Source organism: Oreochromis aureus, linkage group 3 (genome assembly GCF_013358895.1).
Source record: "Oreochromis aureus strain Israel breed Guangdong linkage group 3, ZZ_aureus, whole genome shotgun sequence".
NCBI lineage: Eukaryota > Metazoa > Chordata > Actinopteri > Cichliformes > Cichlidae > Oreochromis > Oreochromis aureus.
In genome coordinates, this window is record NC_052944.1 from 54,110,029 (window position 1) to 54,124,170 (window position 14,142).

General features: G+C 40.3%; 1 protein-coding gene across 2 annotated transcripts; it reads left to right on the forward strand.

Moving 5' to 3' along the window:
* Positions 1–1,316: 1,316 nt before the first annotated feature.
* Positions 1,317–12,934, forward strand: LOC120434686 (Fc receptor-like B). 2 transcript variants are annotated; one of them, XM_039602945.1, is made up of 4 exons: positions 1,317–1,742; positions 11,117–11,377; positions 11,456–11,701; positions 12,263–12,934. In XM_039602945.1, the coding sequence occupies exons 1-4, from the start codon at positions 1,712–1,714 to the stop codon at positions 12,406–12,408; spliced, it is 684 nt and encodes a 227-aa protein (XP_039458879.1). In that variant the 5' UTR covers positions 1,317–1,711; the 3' UTR covers positions 12,409–12,934. The 2 variants fall into 2 exon arrangements, with proteins under 2 accessions (XP_039458879.1, XP_039458875.1); XM_039602941.1 differs by having other exon boundaries at positions 11,117–11,701.
* The last annotated feature ends 1,208 nt before the right edge of the window (positions 12,935–14,142 follow it).

Sequence of the window (14,142 nt, forward strand, 5' to 3'; positions counted from 1 at the left end):
CGTGTGAGTCTGATACCTGACAATTTTTCATGTGAGTCTGATACCTGACGTTTTTTCATGTGAGTCTGATACCTGACGTTTTTTCATGTGAGTCTGAGACCTGACATCTTTTTTCCTGAGACCTGACGATGTCCTAAAATGTACACCGTACCCCAGAGCTCTTTTCCTCCTGCTGCTGCTTCCTGTCCGTCTCTGTGTCGCTCTGTTGTCTGTGCTTAAGGCTGTACACCCCGGGGTTTTGCTTAGCTTGCTTTCTGCTTTGTAATTTTCTTGCTAAATGTCTGTATGTATTTTTCCTGCTGTTCATATGATTCAGTGTATTAAACTCTGTTCCAAGACTTCTACTCTTTTACAGAGCATCTTTTTGAGTTTCTTGATTTTAATTGGATTTGGATCTCCACATCGTTGGTGGGAGAAGGTTATCAGAATGGCTTCAAAATTTGCGACCACAAAACCTTCCCTACGTAGTGTTGTCACAGTTTGTTAGTAAGGTCCAGTACCAGCAACGGGCAATATTTTATTTCAAGCCAACATGAAAACAAACGTTTAAAGAGACACTACGAACACATTTACTTCTAGGTTAATCGTTTCTGTGGCTTGCACCTCGCAGTGAATCCTTTGCATTTATCTTCACGTAGTCTTCTCTTTATTGTCCACTTGGATATCAATACACCTCCTGGAGAGTGTTGTTCACTTGGTTCGCCCTTGAAAAGTGGTTTCTCTGCACCATGGAAATTAATCTGTGATTAGACCTACTGTGAGGTCTTTTTGTCTTATTAAGTTCACCAGTGCTTACTTCCTCAGGATGTACATAACTGTAGATTTTGCCACTCCTAATATTGTAGCATTTTTGGATGGGTTTTTCCTGTTTCACAGCTTAAGGATGACTTATTTCACCTGCATGGAGAGCTCCGCATATTTTCGGTTCACAGCAAAATCTTCCAAATGCAAGGACTACACCTCAAATCAACTCCAGGCCTGTCATCAGCTTAAAAGAAAGTGACGTAGTGAAGGAATTGTTCACTCCTGCCCATGATATACGCTTTGAGTCAGCAGCCCGATTACTTTTGGTCCCATTAAAAATGGGGTGGCACATGTTAAGGAGCTGAAACTGCTAAACCCTTCATCCAGTTTGAATGGGGACATCATATTCAAATGAAAGCTGAGAGTCTACACATTATGTCCATGTCCATTATATAACTATGACTGGAATATGTTTAAGTGAACAGGTTAAAAAACAACTTGTGTCCGTGTCAAAACATATATTCACCTAAGTATATATCTTCAAAATAAGAGGTAAATCTGCGTAAAAATCATTATTTGAAATAAAAGTCCAGAATGTATTCTGCTACAAAGTTCTGGTTTACATTTGTATCTCTGTTTGATGTACTCACAGTCTCATACTTGCAAATCTTAGCTTCATTTTAAAACAGGTAAATTCACTGATAAGTGCAAGCACCTTCATCATATACAATGAACCCATTAGCAGTGCAATTTGTTTTTCCAGTGTTCAGACAATAGTGTCACTCTGGGTTTTGTGAAGCATTAGTTTGTTTTTTCCCTCCAGTGAGTGTGAACTGAAACACTGAGGCTTGACAACAACATCAGCGTCACTGCTTCTTTGAAAGCTATTTTTAAATGCTAAATATTGTTTCAGCAGCAGAAATGAGCCACACAGGAAGAGACTGTTGTTCACAATCAGCAAGACATTATGGAGGTCAGAGCCCTCTGCATCAAACTCAGTGAGTACTTTTTTTCATTCCCGCATTAAAACTAAAATATAAGGAATCTGTTTAAGATAGTAAAATTGTTAAACTACTGTGTTGTTTTAAAAGTTTCATGTCGGGAACCATAACAAACTGCCAAACAACAAATACATTTATCAGTAGGTTTACAAGTTTAGCCCTTTTTTGTCTTTTCAGTAATGAGTGTGATGATCCCATTTTGTGCACATGATCAGAGCGTTGGTGTAAGGAGTAAATATTTAAACAAGACATTCTTCAGGCGAAATAAAGACACTCAAGACAGTTTAGATGGTAACAACGTGCGCACGCTGGGTGAGCGCTGCTGTCTCAGGCTCACCACCAGCGTATGTGGCAGTTCTTTATTTATAGCGTTTCAGAGTATGTGTGTGTGTGTGAAGTTTATGATCTCAGAGTGTGTGTGTGTGATTCTGAAGAATGGGCCCCTCTTTGTATTTGGGAGTGTATAGATAAGAACGTCCTGCTCTCCCCTTCCTGGGAGTGAAACGGCTCGTAGAGAACCAGGTGCAGAGGAAATATACTGGGTGAATCATATCTGAGAACACTATGCTTTTGTCTTTCATTTAAGCTTCACTTCAGCGAAACAGTAAAACCATAAAATACGATTAAATGGAAAGAATAAATGGGTAAACAACTATTAACACTAAAATTAAAGATAAACTTTCAATAACGTACAAATGGCAGTGGAATAATACTTGAAACATTTGAAAATCTCTTAACATATCCCTCCTGTTGTTAATTTGTTTTACACATTTTAACTTTTATCAGCATACAGTCTCTGGACAGTGCATTTTTAACTGTTGCTTCATTATTAACAGGAGTGTCTTTTTCCTTTTAGTTACAGGTTGTTTCTTCATCTTCGTCGTCGGTGTTTGAGTTAGTGTCGGCGTGCTCCAGCAGTGTCATAATTTCTTTTTGGCCGACAGGGTCCGGTGTAATAGCTGTGGCTATCAGTCTGTTGATCATGGATCTTATGCAGGGAATACAGCAACAGCCACATAGGGTCAATATGGCTGCAAGAACAGCTATTGACACTAGGATTGATGACACTAGGCTGCGGTACTTTCCAAACATGTCCATCCAGCTGTCCCACATGGAAGTGTCCACTCCAGAATGTTCTTTCATTCTCTCGTTCAGGGTCTTCAGTCTTTCCAGGGCTCTGGTCAGACTGCCGTCAGCTGCAGTGTTGTTAGGTATGAAGGTCCAGCATTGTTCTCCACTTCTTTGTTTCTCGTTGCGTTGCGCGTTCTTCTGGGCATAGGCTGCAGCTTAAAAATGGTTCCCCTTTCAGGACACGTCACATTTGGAGCCTGCCGGTAAATCCTCGGGCAGTGTGGGTCACATGGGTTGCTGGTGCAGGCCGTGTTCATGCCTACCAGGGCCAGTGATAAGAATACTGTGAACACGAGCATGGAACACATCGTTGTGACAGTGGTCAGTTGGCATCCTCTTGTCCAGCATCGACGTCGTCTGTGCGGTTTCTCACCCTCAGGGGCATCCTGGTTTGCATTTAGTATTTCCATCTCCATCAGGTCTCCCTCTGTGAGCGTTTCTCCTCTTCTCGACCGTGGACACACCCTTGGCCTCCAATGAGTAGACACCCAGCAAGAGGAGCGAGTGTCTCAGTGTTGCCACTGATAGCCCTTCTCCCCACCGAGTGAACACCAGAGGTTAGAGCGGTCTGCAGTCTAGACTTTACTGCTCACTTTTCTATTCGGGAGATTGTGGTTCTCGGATTGGTTCATTAACATATGACATCTTATATAGGTATGCATGTGAACAAAGAATACCCTGAGTGTGTGTATCTATGTGTGTATGGGGTCAAGATGTAACCCCAGGCAGACTCCCCAAAGCTGGTGCCAGGAGTCTAGCGGTACATCTGAACAAAAGGCTCTTAGACTCAAACAGATATACGTGTGTTTGCTATACCATATATCAGCAGGAGAAGATACGACCTCTCCTAGGAGGTGTGTGATCTATGCCAGAACACTCTGAAGAGGAGTGAACGCACTCCCCTCTTCATGCTACACAGAGTTGTTACAGACCTCCTAGGATGAGACATTCTTTCAATCTACAAATGATTATATACTTCTAAGCATAAATGACAATCACAATACAAATCTAACATTTCCCCCCTTTTGGCAATTATGCTAGAAAAGTACCCAGTTATGATCCCGTCATGTCTGACAGTGTCAATGCAAACATTTTTATACTCAGCATATGTAAACGTACACAGTTTGACAAATATATTAGCAGTTATCCAAGTTCTCATTGATCTCATTCAATGGTAAACTGCATCCTACAAGCAAACAAATGAATTGTTAATGGTCATAAGAGAAATTAACATTTTCAAGATCACTCCAGCTTGGTGGTGCTCCTCTGCAAGACATGTAAATCACACGCCTCTGCAGAGTGGTTTAAGTTCTGCAGGGCGTCATAAATGTCTCTTCCAGTTGTTTCCATCACTGTTCATAGAACCAGAGTCCAAATGTATGTAGAATAGACATTCAGACATACCAGTTGAGTTTGCCGTTTGTCAACATGGGTCTCAGCTATTGTGAGAGCTGCAGACCTCTTCAGCACTCTAGTTTTATGGCCTCTGCCAACCCCCATCACCTCACTTCAGGCCTCTGTACTGTGGGGGATACATATGACTCCTCCATTGTCCATCCTCTGCAGGAAAACCCTCTGTGGAAAGGGTGCTGGATCCAGTTATCTTACTGCTGTTATGATCCCAGCAGTCTTCAGAGTGTCATCGTATGCACAGTACAGTGACACAGCATTAGGTGATGTTCATAGGAAACTGCTGTCATCACCACCATAGCTTCTGGCTCCTGTGCTTCTCACAGAATCATGATGCCATCCTTGAACTCTGCCTGCGTTGTCACTTTTGGAGCTTGGCACGCTCCCCTCATCCTTCAGGTGCCCGTCTGTTGTCCACAATCTCCTCTGTTGGCCTCTGAAAGGCCCCCTTGGCACAGCTCTCATTCCAACGCAGCTTCATGGTCCTTGCTGTGGCTCCAAAATCTGATCCCATGGTGGGCCCCAAACAGCTCGACCTTTGACCTCAGCCACTGCCTGGGCTGTCAGCTCTGCCTGGAATGGGTTCTCGCTTCTCACTGGGCCTCTGAAGATTTCTCAGGAGATTCCTTTCAGCAATACTCTGACTGCTGCACCTGTATTTCCTTGCTAGGAGGAGAAACTTCTATTTGGAGAGCATGTAAAGCATCATCAAACCACATTCTTTAGTTCAGTGAGCTTCATTTATGGACCATCAAAGCCTCATCTGAACACAGATGCACCACTTGCATAGGTTTAATACCCGTCTGAACTGTTAATCACAAAGATCACACAAAAATCATAAAAACATAGTTCAGAAAACATGGAAAAGATGGTTTCATGTAACTGTGTAATTCTGGACCCCTCCTCTTGACGCATGGACACTCCCATGAGTCAACTCATCAAAACCAGATTCCTGTCTGAAAGAAAAAGGTTAGCTAGATCATGTCCCAGGCAACATCAGGGCGTCTCCCCCTCTGGAGCAGCACCACCCCCGGACCTATAACCCTGCAATAAAAGCTGTTAGTGTGTTTTGCATAATAAGTTTGCTTCACATCTGGCTCCGCCTGGAGCCTGCATACACACCATCATGGCCTGGAAAACAAGATCTGGAAGTGAAATCAACCTTCACACTTATAAACAATTGTATCATAAGTAGCAATAAACTACTCAGCATCAACAGGACAAGTATCATGTGCAGGTTTCTCAAATCAGTAAACTACAATTATTGGCATAATTTGGCTCAGACATGGATCATCCCATGTCTCAGTTAACATTAGTGTAATCGGTGACTTCCCTTAAGCAAAGTCACTCCATGTATTTAACACTAGGAGCTCAGTAGTGGCCAGCTAATGAGCCCCATATTAAACTATTCCATAAACACTGCATCTCTTAGTTGCTTTCTCATGTTACTTGTCCGTCTCTGCTGAATCCTCTACATGCACTCTTAGACAAACAAACATTAGCAACACACATGGACAATCCTGGAGGTCAGGCACAAATTGACAGGTTCCAGAGGTGCTATAAAAAGACCATAAAGACCATAGCTGTGGACAAAAGTGACACTAGTTTCAACACAGGGAATGTTTTACATGTTATTCACATCGTCAAAGTAACCTTCACATGTCTCCAACAACACAGTGTAACAGCATCACCAACTCATAACCTGTAAACGCAGTTTTCTTCACACGTAAACCCAGAAATCCTGTAGTAGAAGACATCAACCAGCTATCCTGGTATAAATCACATGATCAAATCACATGAAGAACTGTAATGCTGTAGAAATGTTAGCGCTGCGCAGGTGTATACACACTTTCTCACAGCTACCTCTGTGAACAACACAAGGTAGTGAATGACACCCCCTGGTAGATGCACAGACACAGAGAGTGGCATTTAAAAGGTTAAATCATCACGCAACCTCGAATGTTGCTGTCCTCTTTCTGCTCCTGTAAAAAGAAACACACATAGATTCATCTGCACCTTTGTCAGGTGGGGTTAACCGCACAGTGATGTCAGTTAGTCTGTCAGCTTCTGTCCGCTTTTACCAGTCAGTCAGTTTTATTTTCTCTCAGTTATTCATTCATGCATTCATTCATTCTTTCTTTGCTGACAGTGGGAATTACCGTCGCATTTTCATTTCCACTTCTCAGCAAAATGACGTCATTTCAAAAAGAAAAGAATTTAGACTGGATTTTCTCGTTGAATCCTTTTGGACAGGAACTTATTTCCTAATTGTCCCAGATAAGTGACTTCCTCCTGAGCCCATTTTAATGTGGAGAAACTCACTTGCAACAATTTTCTCGACGTGTCGTATAGCGCTTCTGTTCTAATCGTGCAGATCTGCTCAAACAGAGATCATCAAACAAAACTTTCAGTGCACTATGAAAGTATCAAAATAAAAAAGGCCTCGTTAAGTCATGACACATGCTCCTCATCTCAGGAGGGTAAATCATGGCTAGCATGGTTTATCATACCATCATACTAATTGGCAGGCTCAACTTCACAACAAAAGAAAAATCATCAGCTAGATTAATTCAAAACCAACCATCAGCCGCACAACACACAACATAAGCCTCATGTCTCATTAGCTATGAATTTTAATCCCCAGGACTGTACTTTTCACTCATTTAGGCCACAGATTTTATTTAGTTTTCCTTTTTCCCGTCATCATAAAACATGTGACATGTCATCAGGTATTTCACAAAAAAAAACGTTTGTTCTTATGTATTCAAAGTTTTGTATTTGGGTGCAGGATTCACTCGCACATCACAACAGGAAACTCAGTGTTTTAGAGTCTCCACTCCAACACATCCCATTCACTCGTATTACTAGAATTCAGTCACCTTTCATTAATCTAAGAACCATCAACTAATTTGCATATCAGCTATTAACCCACTAAGATGACAGGACAACAGAAATGCATGTTCAAAATATTATCACAAAAATAGAATTTCCCTCATACAGTAAATTACTTGTGCTGCATCAATCAGGCAGAAAGCATCTCCCAATTTACTATATTAACAACTAAATTTATTGTCTGATCACTGGTTGGTCAAACCAGAATCTTTTTTTTTTTTTTTTTTCCCACAAAAGTTAAACTGTTGTCCTGCAACCTAGAGAGTTAACTGTCAGCACTGGATAAATTCAGCATTTGATAACAAGTCTCTGTTAAATTTACACTATTTTAGCACTGATGAGAGATAACAAGCTGATTTTCATTGCATGTGAGTTTGTGTTATTAGGCAGGTTTAATCAATGTCTCTGGAGTTGCATCTCCAGCAGGGCATGTTCTTAAAGCTGCCTTTCCTACACGCTTCTCTGCTATTAATTGATCATTTTTAACCAATGTGCTGTGAGTCCACTGGTCTTTGCATCACACTAAGTGACTTGGACAAAATGATAAACAGACTCACATGCATAAGATGTTGTCTAATCTTCATGGGCTCTCTTGTGTTTGTGTTAGTAGGGTTAATGCATGTTCTGCTTGTGTGTGTGATTTTGTATATGTTTCTTTTTGCAGTGTTTCAGATTCCTTCACAATTTTCCACTTAAGCAGTCAGTTTTCTTTTCCCCAGGTTTGCTAACCCAAATTTTGATTTCCCACATTAAACAACAGCTTTCCTCTGTGTTCTCACCTACTCTCACTCTGTTGTCCTCTCCCACTTAAACAGTCCAATAGCCGGCAGTTCTTCTTCAGCTTTGTCCTGTGTTCCACTGTCTCTTCTTGCCATTTTGCTCGAAAGTGGCAAATGTCAACCTCAACAGTCTCCTCAGTTCTCCTCAAACGTCCTTTTCACAAGCACAGTGACTTTGCAGCTTGTTGGAAACACAGTGTCATTCATCCAATCAGTCAGGATGATGGTTTGCTCTTCTTCTCCGATGCTGTTTGTCCACACTGCTGCTGCTTGCTGGGTCTCTTTGCTCAGGACTTCGCTGCTGTCTCTTTATCTGCCATGTTATTGCTCTTTGGAACTGCATTCCTTGTCTTCAGGGAGGAGTGAGAGCTCACTTGTGAGGATGAGGGACACATGGAGCTGTAAATAAGTTAGCCAAAAACTTGGCCTGAACATTTCCAATAGTGTTAAACTATAACTTTTTTCCGACCGCTGCATATGGGAAATTGATCCAGGTCTGCGTTTCATCTGAAAATGACAAAACTAGGACATTTCCATTATTATTCTCATTACTTAACCGACACACAGAACTCTCTCTCTGTTTTTTGTGCTCTCCTTTCTTGAAAGCAGAAAATGAGATTGTAGTTGTTCTTGGCTAATAAACACAAAACCTTTTTCCTATGATTTTTCATCTACAATGTAGATTTTGTCTCTTTTCTACTCTTTTTTCTCTTTACACTAGCTGGTGACCTGCAGAATCACCGCTCTCACAATTGGAGGCAATTACATTTACACAACGCACACACACACTGCGACGTCAGACACATTCACACTCACTTTTTTCATCTGCATAAATAAAACATATGGCTGATGATATGTGCCATGGTGATCCATAAGTATGATCACAAGTTTTATTTAATTATTTTTCAACCCAACAAAGCAAATAAACAAAAACATGATGCTGATGCTATGAACACTCTACACACATGAATCAAGATCCAGGAAAACTGCTGCGCATCTGAAAGAAGAAGCTGAACTCACGGATACGCTACATACTCGAGTTATCATAGTTCTCTTCCCTTTCTTTGATGAGTTCTCAGCCAGCTCCTGATCTGATAATGTGTAGCTTGCTCATCAGCTCAGAAGAGACAGCAACACAACCTCACACAGTGGTTGTGTGCTTTGCCCACAGTGGCAAAGACTTACATTTTCATATTCACTCAGCTTCTCCATCATGTAGTTTTCAGCTGTTTCACACAGGGTTCAGCATAATAGTTGTTTTCATAGGCGTATTCTATATCTCAACAATGGCTCATAATAAGATGACAGTTTTCAAACAGGTCAAGTGCCTCCATGCACGTCATTAGTTAAAATATTTGCCTATTTTTGGGCTTAGAGTTATCAATAATATTTTATTGTAAATTGCTTATAATTTTATTTTTCCTATATTTTATTTTGATTTATTGTATTTGGAAACACCTTGTTTTGCTTTTATTTATTAATACTGCCAACATACACTCTGTGTGACCTTCGCTGATATTAGAGTCGGGGGAGGTTATTAAGGCAGCCTTCTACCCTGGTCTAGACCCAGGGCGGCCTTAATTTTATGTGTTGATGCGCAACCTTTGACCCCTTCTCACCAGTACATCGGTCAACACAGGAAACAGTAAGAGTGGTGCAGAAACCTGTTGTTTCTATTCAAAAGGTCACTCACTCTTCAACAACACATAAACTTCACACGCGGTACTATAATCCTATTTTAGTTGACACGTTCTTTATTTTCATTCACTCGTGAGAGTGAGATCCCTTTATTTCATTCACTCGTGAGAGTGAGATCCCTTTATTTTCATTCACTCGTGAGAGTGAGATCCCTTTATTTTCATTCACTCGTGAGAGTGAGATCCCTTTATTTCATTCACTCGTGAGAGTGAGATCCCTTTATTTTCATTCACTCGTGAGAGTGAGATCCCTTTATTTCATTCACTCGTAAGAGTGAGATCCCTTTATTTTCATTCACTCGTAAGAGTGAGATCCCTTTATTTTCATTCACTCGTGAGAGTGAGATCCCTTTATTTTCATTCACTCGTGAGAGTGAGATCCCTTTATTTTCATTCACTCGTAAGAGTGAGATCCCTGACTTCCAACCTTTTAAACTGCGGAGTGACCCCACACAGGACCGTCAAACTCCGTCTTACAGGCGAGTCCTTTCACTCGTAAGAGTGAGATCCCTGACTTCCAGTCCTTAAAGGACGAGTCTTTTAAGAACCGTGTCAATCTAAAAACCGATTTTAGCCGCAATGTGTTCTTGAGTGTTTATATTCACCTGCTTCGGATGAAAATGCCGGTCAGAGAGAATCCTCCTCGCTCCCTGGGATCGTGGACCTCTTGCTAAAACGCTGGCCAACGGCGAATTCACGTAGTTGGTCTTTACTGTTTCACTAGAAACAGGCTGACAGACTTTGCAGCGTGGGTTCACGAATCCAGGAAACGACGAGGTCACTCTGTTGGCTCGAAGGACCAAATAAATGTGAGGAGTAAATATTTAAACAAGACATTCTTCAGGCGAAATAAAGACACTCAAGACAGTTTAGATGGTAACAACGTGCGCACGCTGGGTGAGCGCTGCTGTCTCAGGCTCACCACCAGCGTATGTGGCAGTTCTTTATTTATAGCGTTTCAGAGTATGTGTGTGTGTGTGAAGTTTATGATCTCAGAGTGTGTGTGTGTGATTCTGAAGAATGGGCCCCTCTTTGTATTTGGGAGTGTATAGATAAGAACGTCCTGCTCTCCCCTTCCTGGGAGTGAAACGGCTCGTAGAGAACCAGGTGCAGAGGAAATATACTGGGTGAATCATATCTGAGAACACTATGCTTTTGTCTTTCATTTAAGCTTCACTTCAGCGAAACAGTAAAACCATAAAATACGATTAAATGGAAAGAATAAATGGGTAAACAACTATTAACACTAAAATTAAAGATAAACTTTCAATAACGTACAAATGGCAGTGGGAATAATACTTGAAACATTTGAAAATCTCTTAACAGTTGGTAAGTACTGACTAGTTAAACTGACATTAACATTTATCAGTTATATCAGTTTGAGATTTCTTATTTTACCCTGTGCTCCCACATTTCAGTTATTGAAAAATAAAACTAATGTGAATCTTTTATTTTGTCTCAGGTGCAGTTTTTCTTCATGTTGTTCCAAACAGATCACAGTTCTTTGAATATGAGCCAGTAACTTTTTACTGTGAGGGCGTCTCTCATTATAATGTTGTACATAAGTTGAGAGGGAAAATAAAATCATGCAGCTACACTAATGAGAAAACAGCAACAGGATCGTCCTGCTCTATAAAAAATATTTATACAGAAGACAGTGGAGAGTTCATATGTGAGACTGGAGGAGGGGAGAAAAGCAACATTATCAACATCAGTGTTACTGGTAAGTTTCCATTTAGTAAGCAATATGCTGTCATAATCAAACACATCATTGAATCGATTTATACAAGTTGGTTCTCAGCTGGTTCTGTGATCCTGGAGAGTCCTGCTGTTCCTGTGATGGAGGGAGAAGATGTGACTATGAGCTGCAGAAACAAGACAACTTTCTCGAGCTTCACAGCTGAGTTCTACAAAGATGGACTCCCCATAAGGAACAGCTCCACAGGATACATGACCATCGGCAGAGTTTCAAAGTCTGATGAAGGACTTTACAAATGCAGCATTTCAGGAGCTGGAGAGTCACCAGAGAGCTGGCTGACTGTCACAGGTGAGACACTGAGGAAGTCAAAACTTTTTTTTTTCTTTTTTAATGCCAGGAGTATTGAAACTGCATCACTAAACACGCTCTTTCATTGTGAAATAATTCAGTATATTTTTGTCATTCACACATTTTTCTCTTCACATCAGACGCCAAAAGCCACCAAAAACACCCCAATTCTGTCATTGATAGTAAACACTAAACAGGCTAACAACATGATTATATCCCCCTCTCGCCTGTGGATTCAGTTATGAAAATACATAAAATAACCAGAGTTGATCTCAGAAACTGAAGGAAATTCTAAAAAAAAAAAAAAGAAGAAGAAGAAGCTAGAAACAACATTTTTATTCAAGTCCATAAAAATATTTCTTTAGTTGGCCATTAGTTCGGCATTTTAACAGTTTGGCAGTCTGTGGGGGTTTGTTCACCTTTGAACAACTCAAGTGGGAAATAGAGGAACTTTAGGTTCTGGCAGTTGTTGAGCCCTTTGCCTGTATGAAATGTAGATATTAATTAATTAAGTAATTAACCAAGGTGAACACAGCTAATTCATTTTTATCATCTATGCAGCCAATCACACAGAAAGTGAGACAGACCCCTCCTCACAGCCTGGATGTCATATTTACCTCATCTTACGGACCGTGTTCACCATCATGATGTTGGTTCTGCTGCTGCTGCTGGTGGGACTTCTTCACTGTGGGAAAATCAGCAACTAATTGTTAACCCAGATGTAAATGTAACTGTCATGATACTGGAAACTGTGCAGGATATGTGTAGCACAAATAGACAATAGAAGGTTTTAAGAAATAGACATTCTGGAAAAAATGCCTGTAAAATCCCACCATAACTCTGATAAACATCTCTGAAGTACCCACAACACTGCTTTTCTGTATAAAAGACTGTGGTGTATTTGAAGAAAAAAAAATATTGTAAATATCTGCAAACATCTGCAAATTCCACCACTTTGTATTGCATTTGTGGTTGTAGGTGACCTGCAACTTAATTGTACTGAAATATTTCCTTCAAACATCAAGTGTATTTTTTTATTATAATTTATTTCTTACAAATTTCCTGTTGTGGTGAGCAGGATATGTGTTGTAAATATTAATATTCAATAGTCATAGACTGCAAAGCTATTCATCTCTAAAATTTAGTTGTGTTATTTGTATCCTGTAAAAAAAAAAAAAAAAAACACTATCTGTAGGACAGTAAAAGTTTGAAAACAAGTAAATATGTGTAAAAATGTTCACTGCAAATAAAAAATTTAGGACTGCTGCCTGATCTGAAGTATTGGTTTGCATTTGTACCTCTGTTTCATGAACTCACATCACCACAAACAGTTGTGTTGTTGTTATTCTTGTCTTCAGTTTAAAATAAGTGTATTCACTGGTAACCACAAAGAGCGTCATTGCAGGTGTGTAGCTATATTCAGTTTTTTTTTCTTTAGCTTTATTGTTCCTGTTGTATATACTCCCTCTTCAGCACTTATTGAGCCCTTTTAAGGACATTTCTTATCACTGCTATGCAGATGATATTCAGTTTTATATCTCCTTTAAGCCTCAAGATTTTTCCAAACTACAGATTTTCCATAGGTGCATGGACTCCATTAGAGGTTGGATGGCTGGTAACTTTCTTGAAGTCCTTGTTTGTGCTCCTAACTTTTTTTTTTTACCTTGGGCTATGGAAAACTTAGGGCCAGTTGCTACATTTGCCAAATCTTCTATCAGGAACCTTGGTGTAACTTTTGACTCAGCTCTGACTTCGGACCATCATGCTAAATCTCTCGTCTGCTCCTGTTTTTATCACTTGAGAAATGCAATAGAATAGAATAGAATAGAATAGAATAGAATAGCTTTTTATTGTCACTGTTACAAGAAGAAGGAAAGGCTGTTTGGCATCTCTCCATGTGTGTGAAGTACACAATAGCGTAAGTATTTACACAATAACAGACAAATTTAGATTTACACAAGAAAGATATGTACAAGTTATACATACACCTGCAAAACATACACACACATACATACATATATGTATATATACATATATGCACCCATACATACATACACACACGTATTTCCACATACACGCTGGAAATATTGCTAAGCAGAGTTCCATTGTATCAGCTGCATTGTATTGGAAATTGTCATACAAGCATTTGTCTCATCTCGTCTGGATTATTGTAATTCTTTGTTCACTTGTTTATGTAAAGCCTCTTTGGAGCATCTGCAAGTTGTTCAGAACACTGCTGCAAAGCTTCTGCCCAAGTCTTCTATGTACTCCCATGCCTTATGACTCTGACATTCAGGGCTCTGCATGGACAAGCACCAACATATATCAGTGAGCTTTTCCATCCTGGTCCCTGAGGTCATGTGATCAGGGCTTGCTGGTTGTCCATCATATGAGGCTGAAAACAAAAGGCGACAGAGCTTTTGTAACAGTGGCCCGCAGAC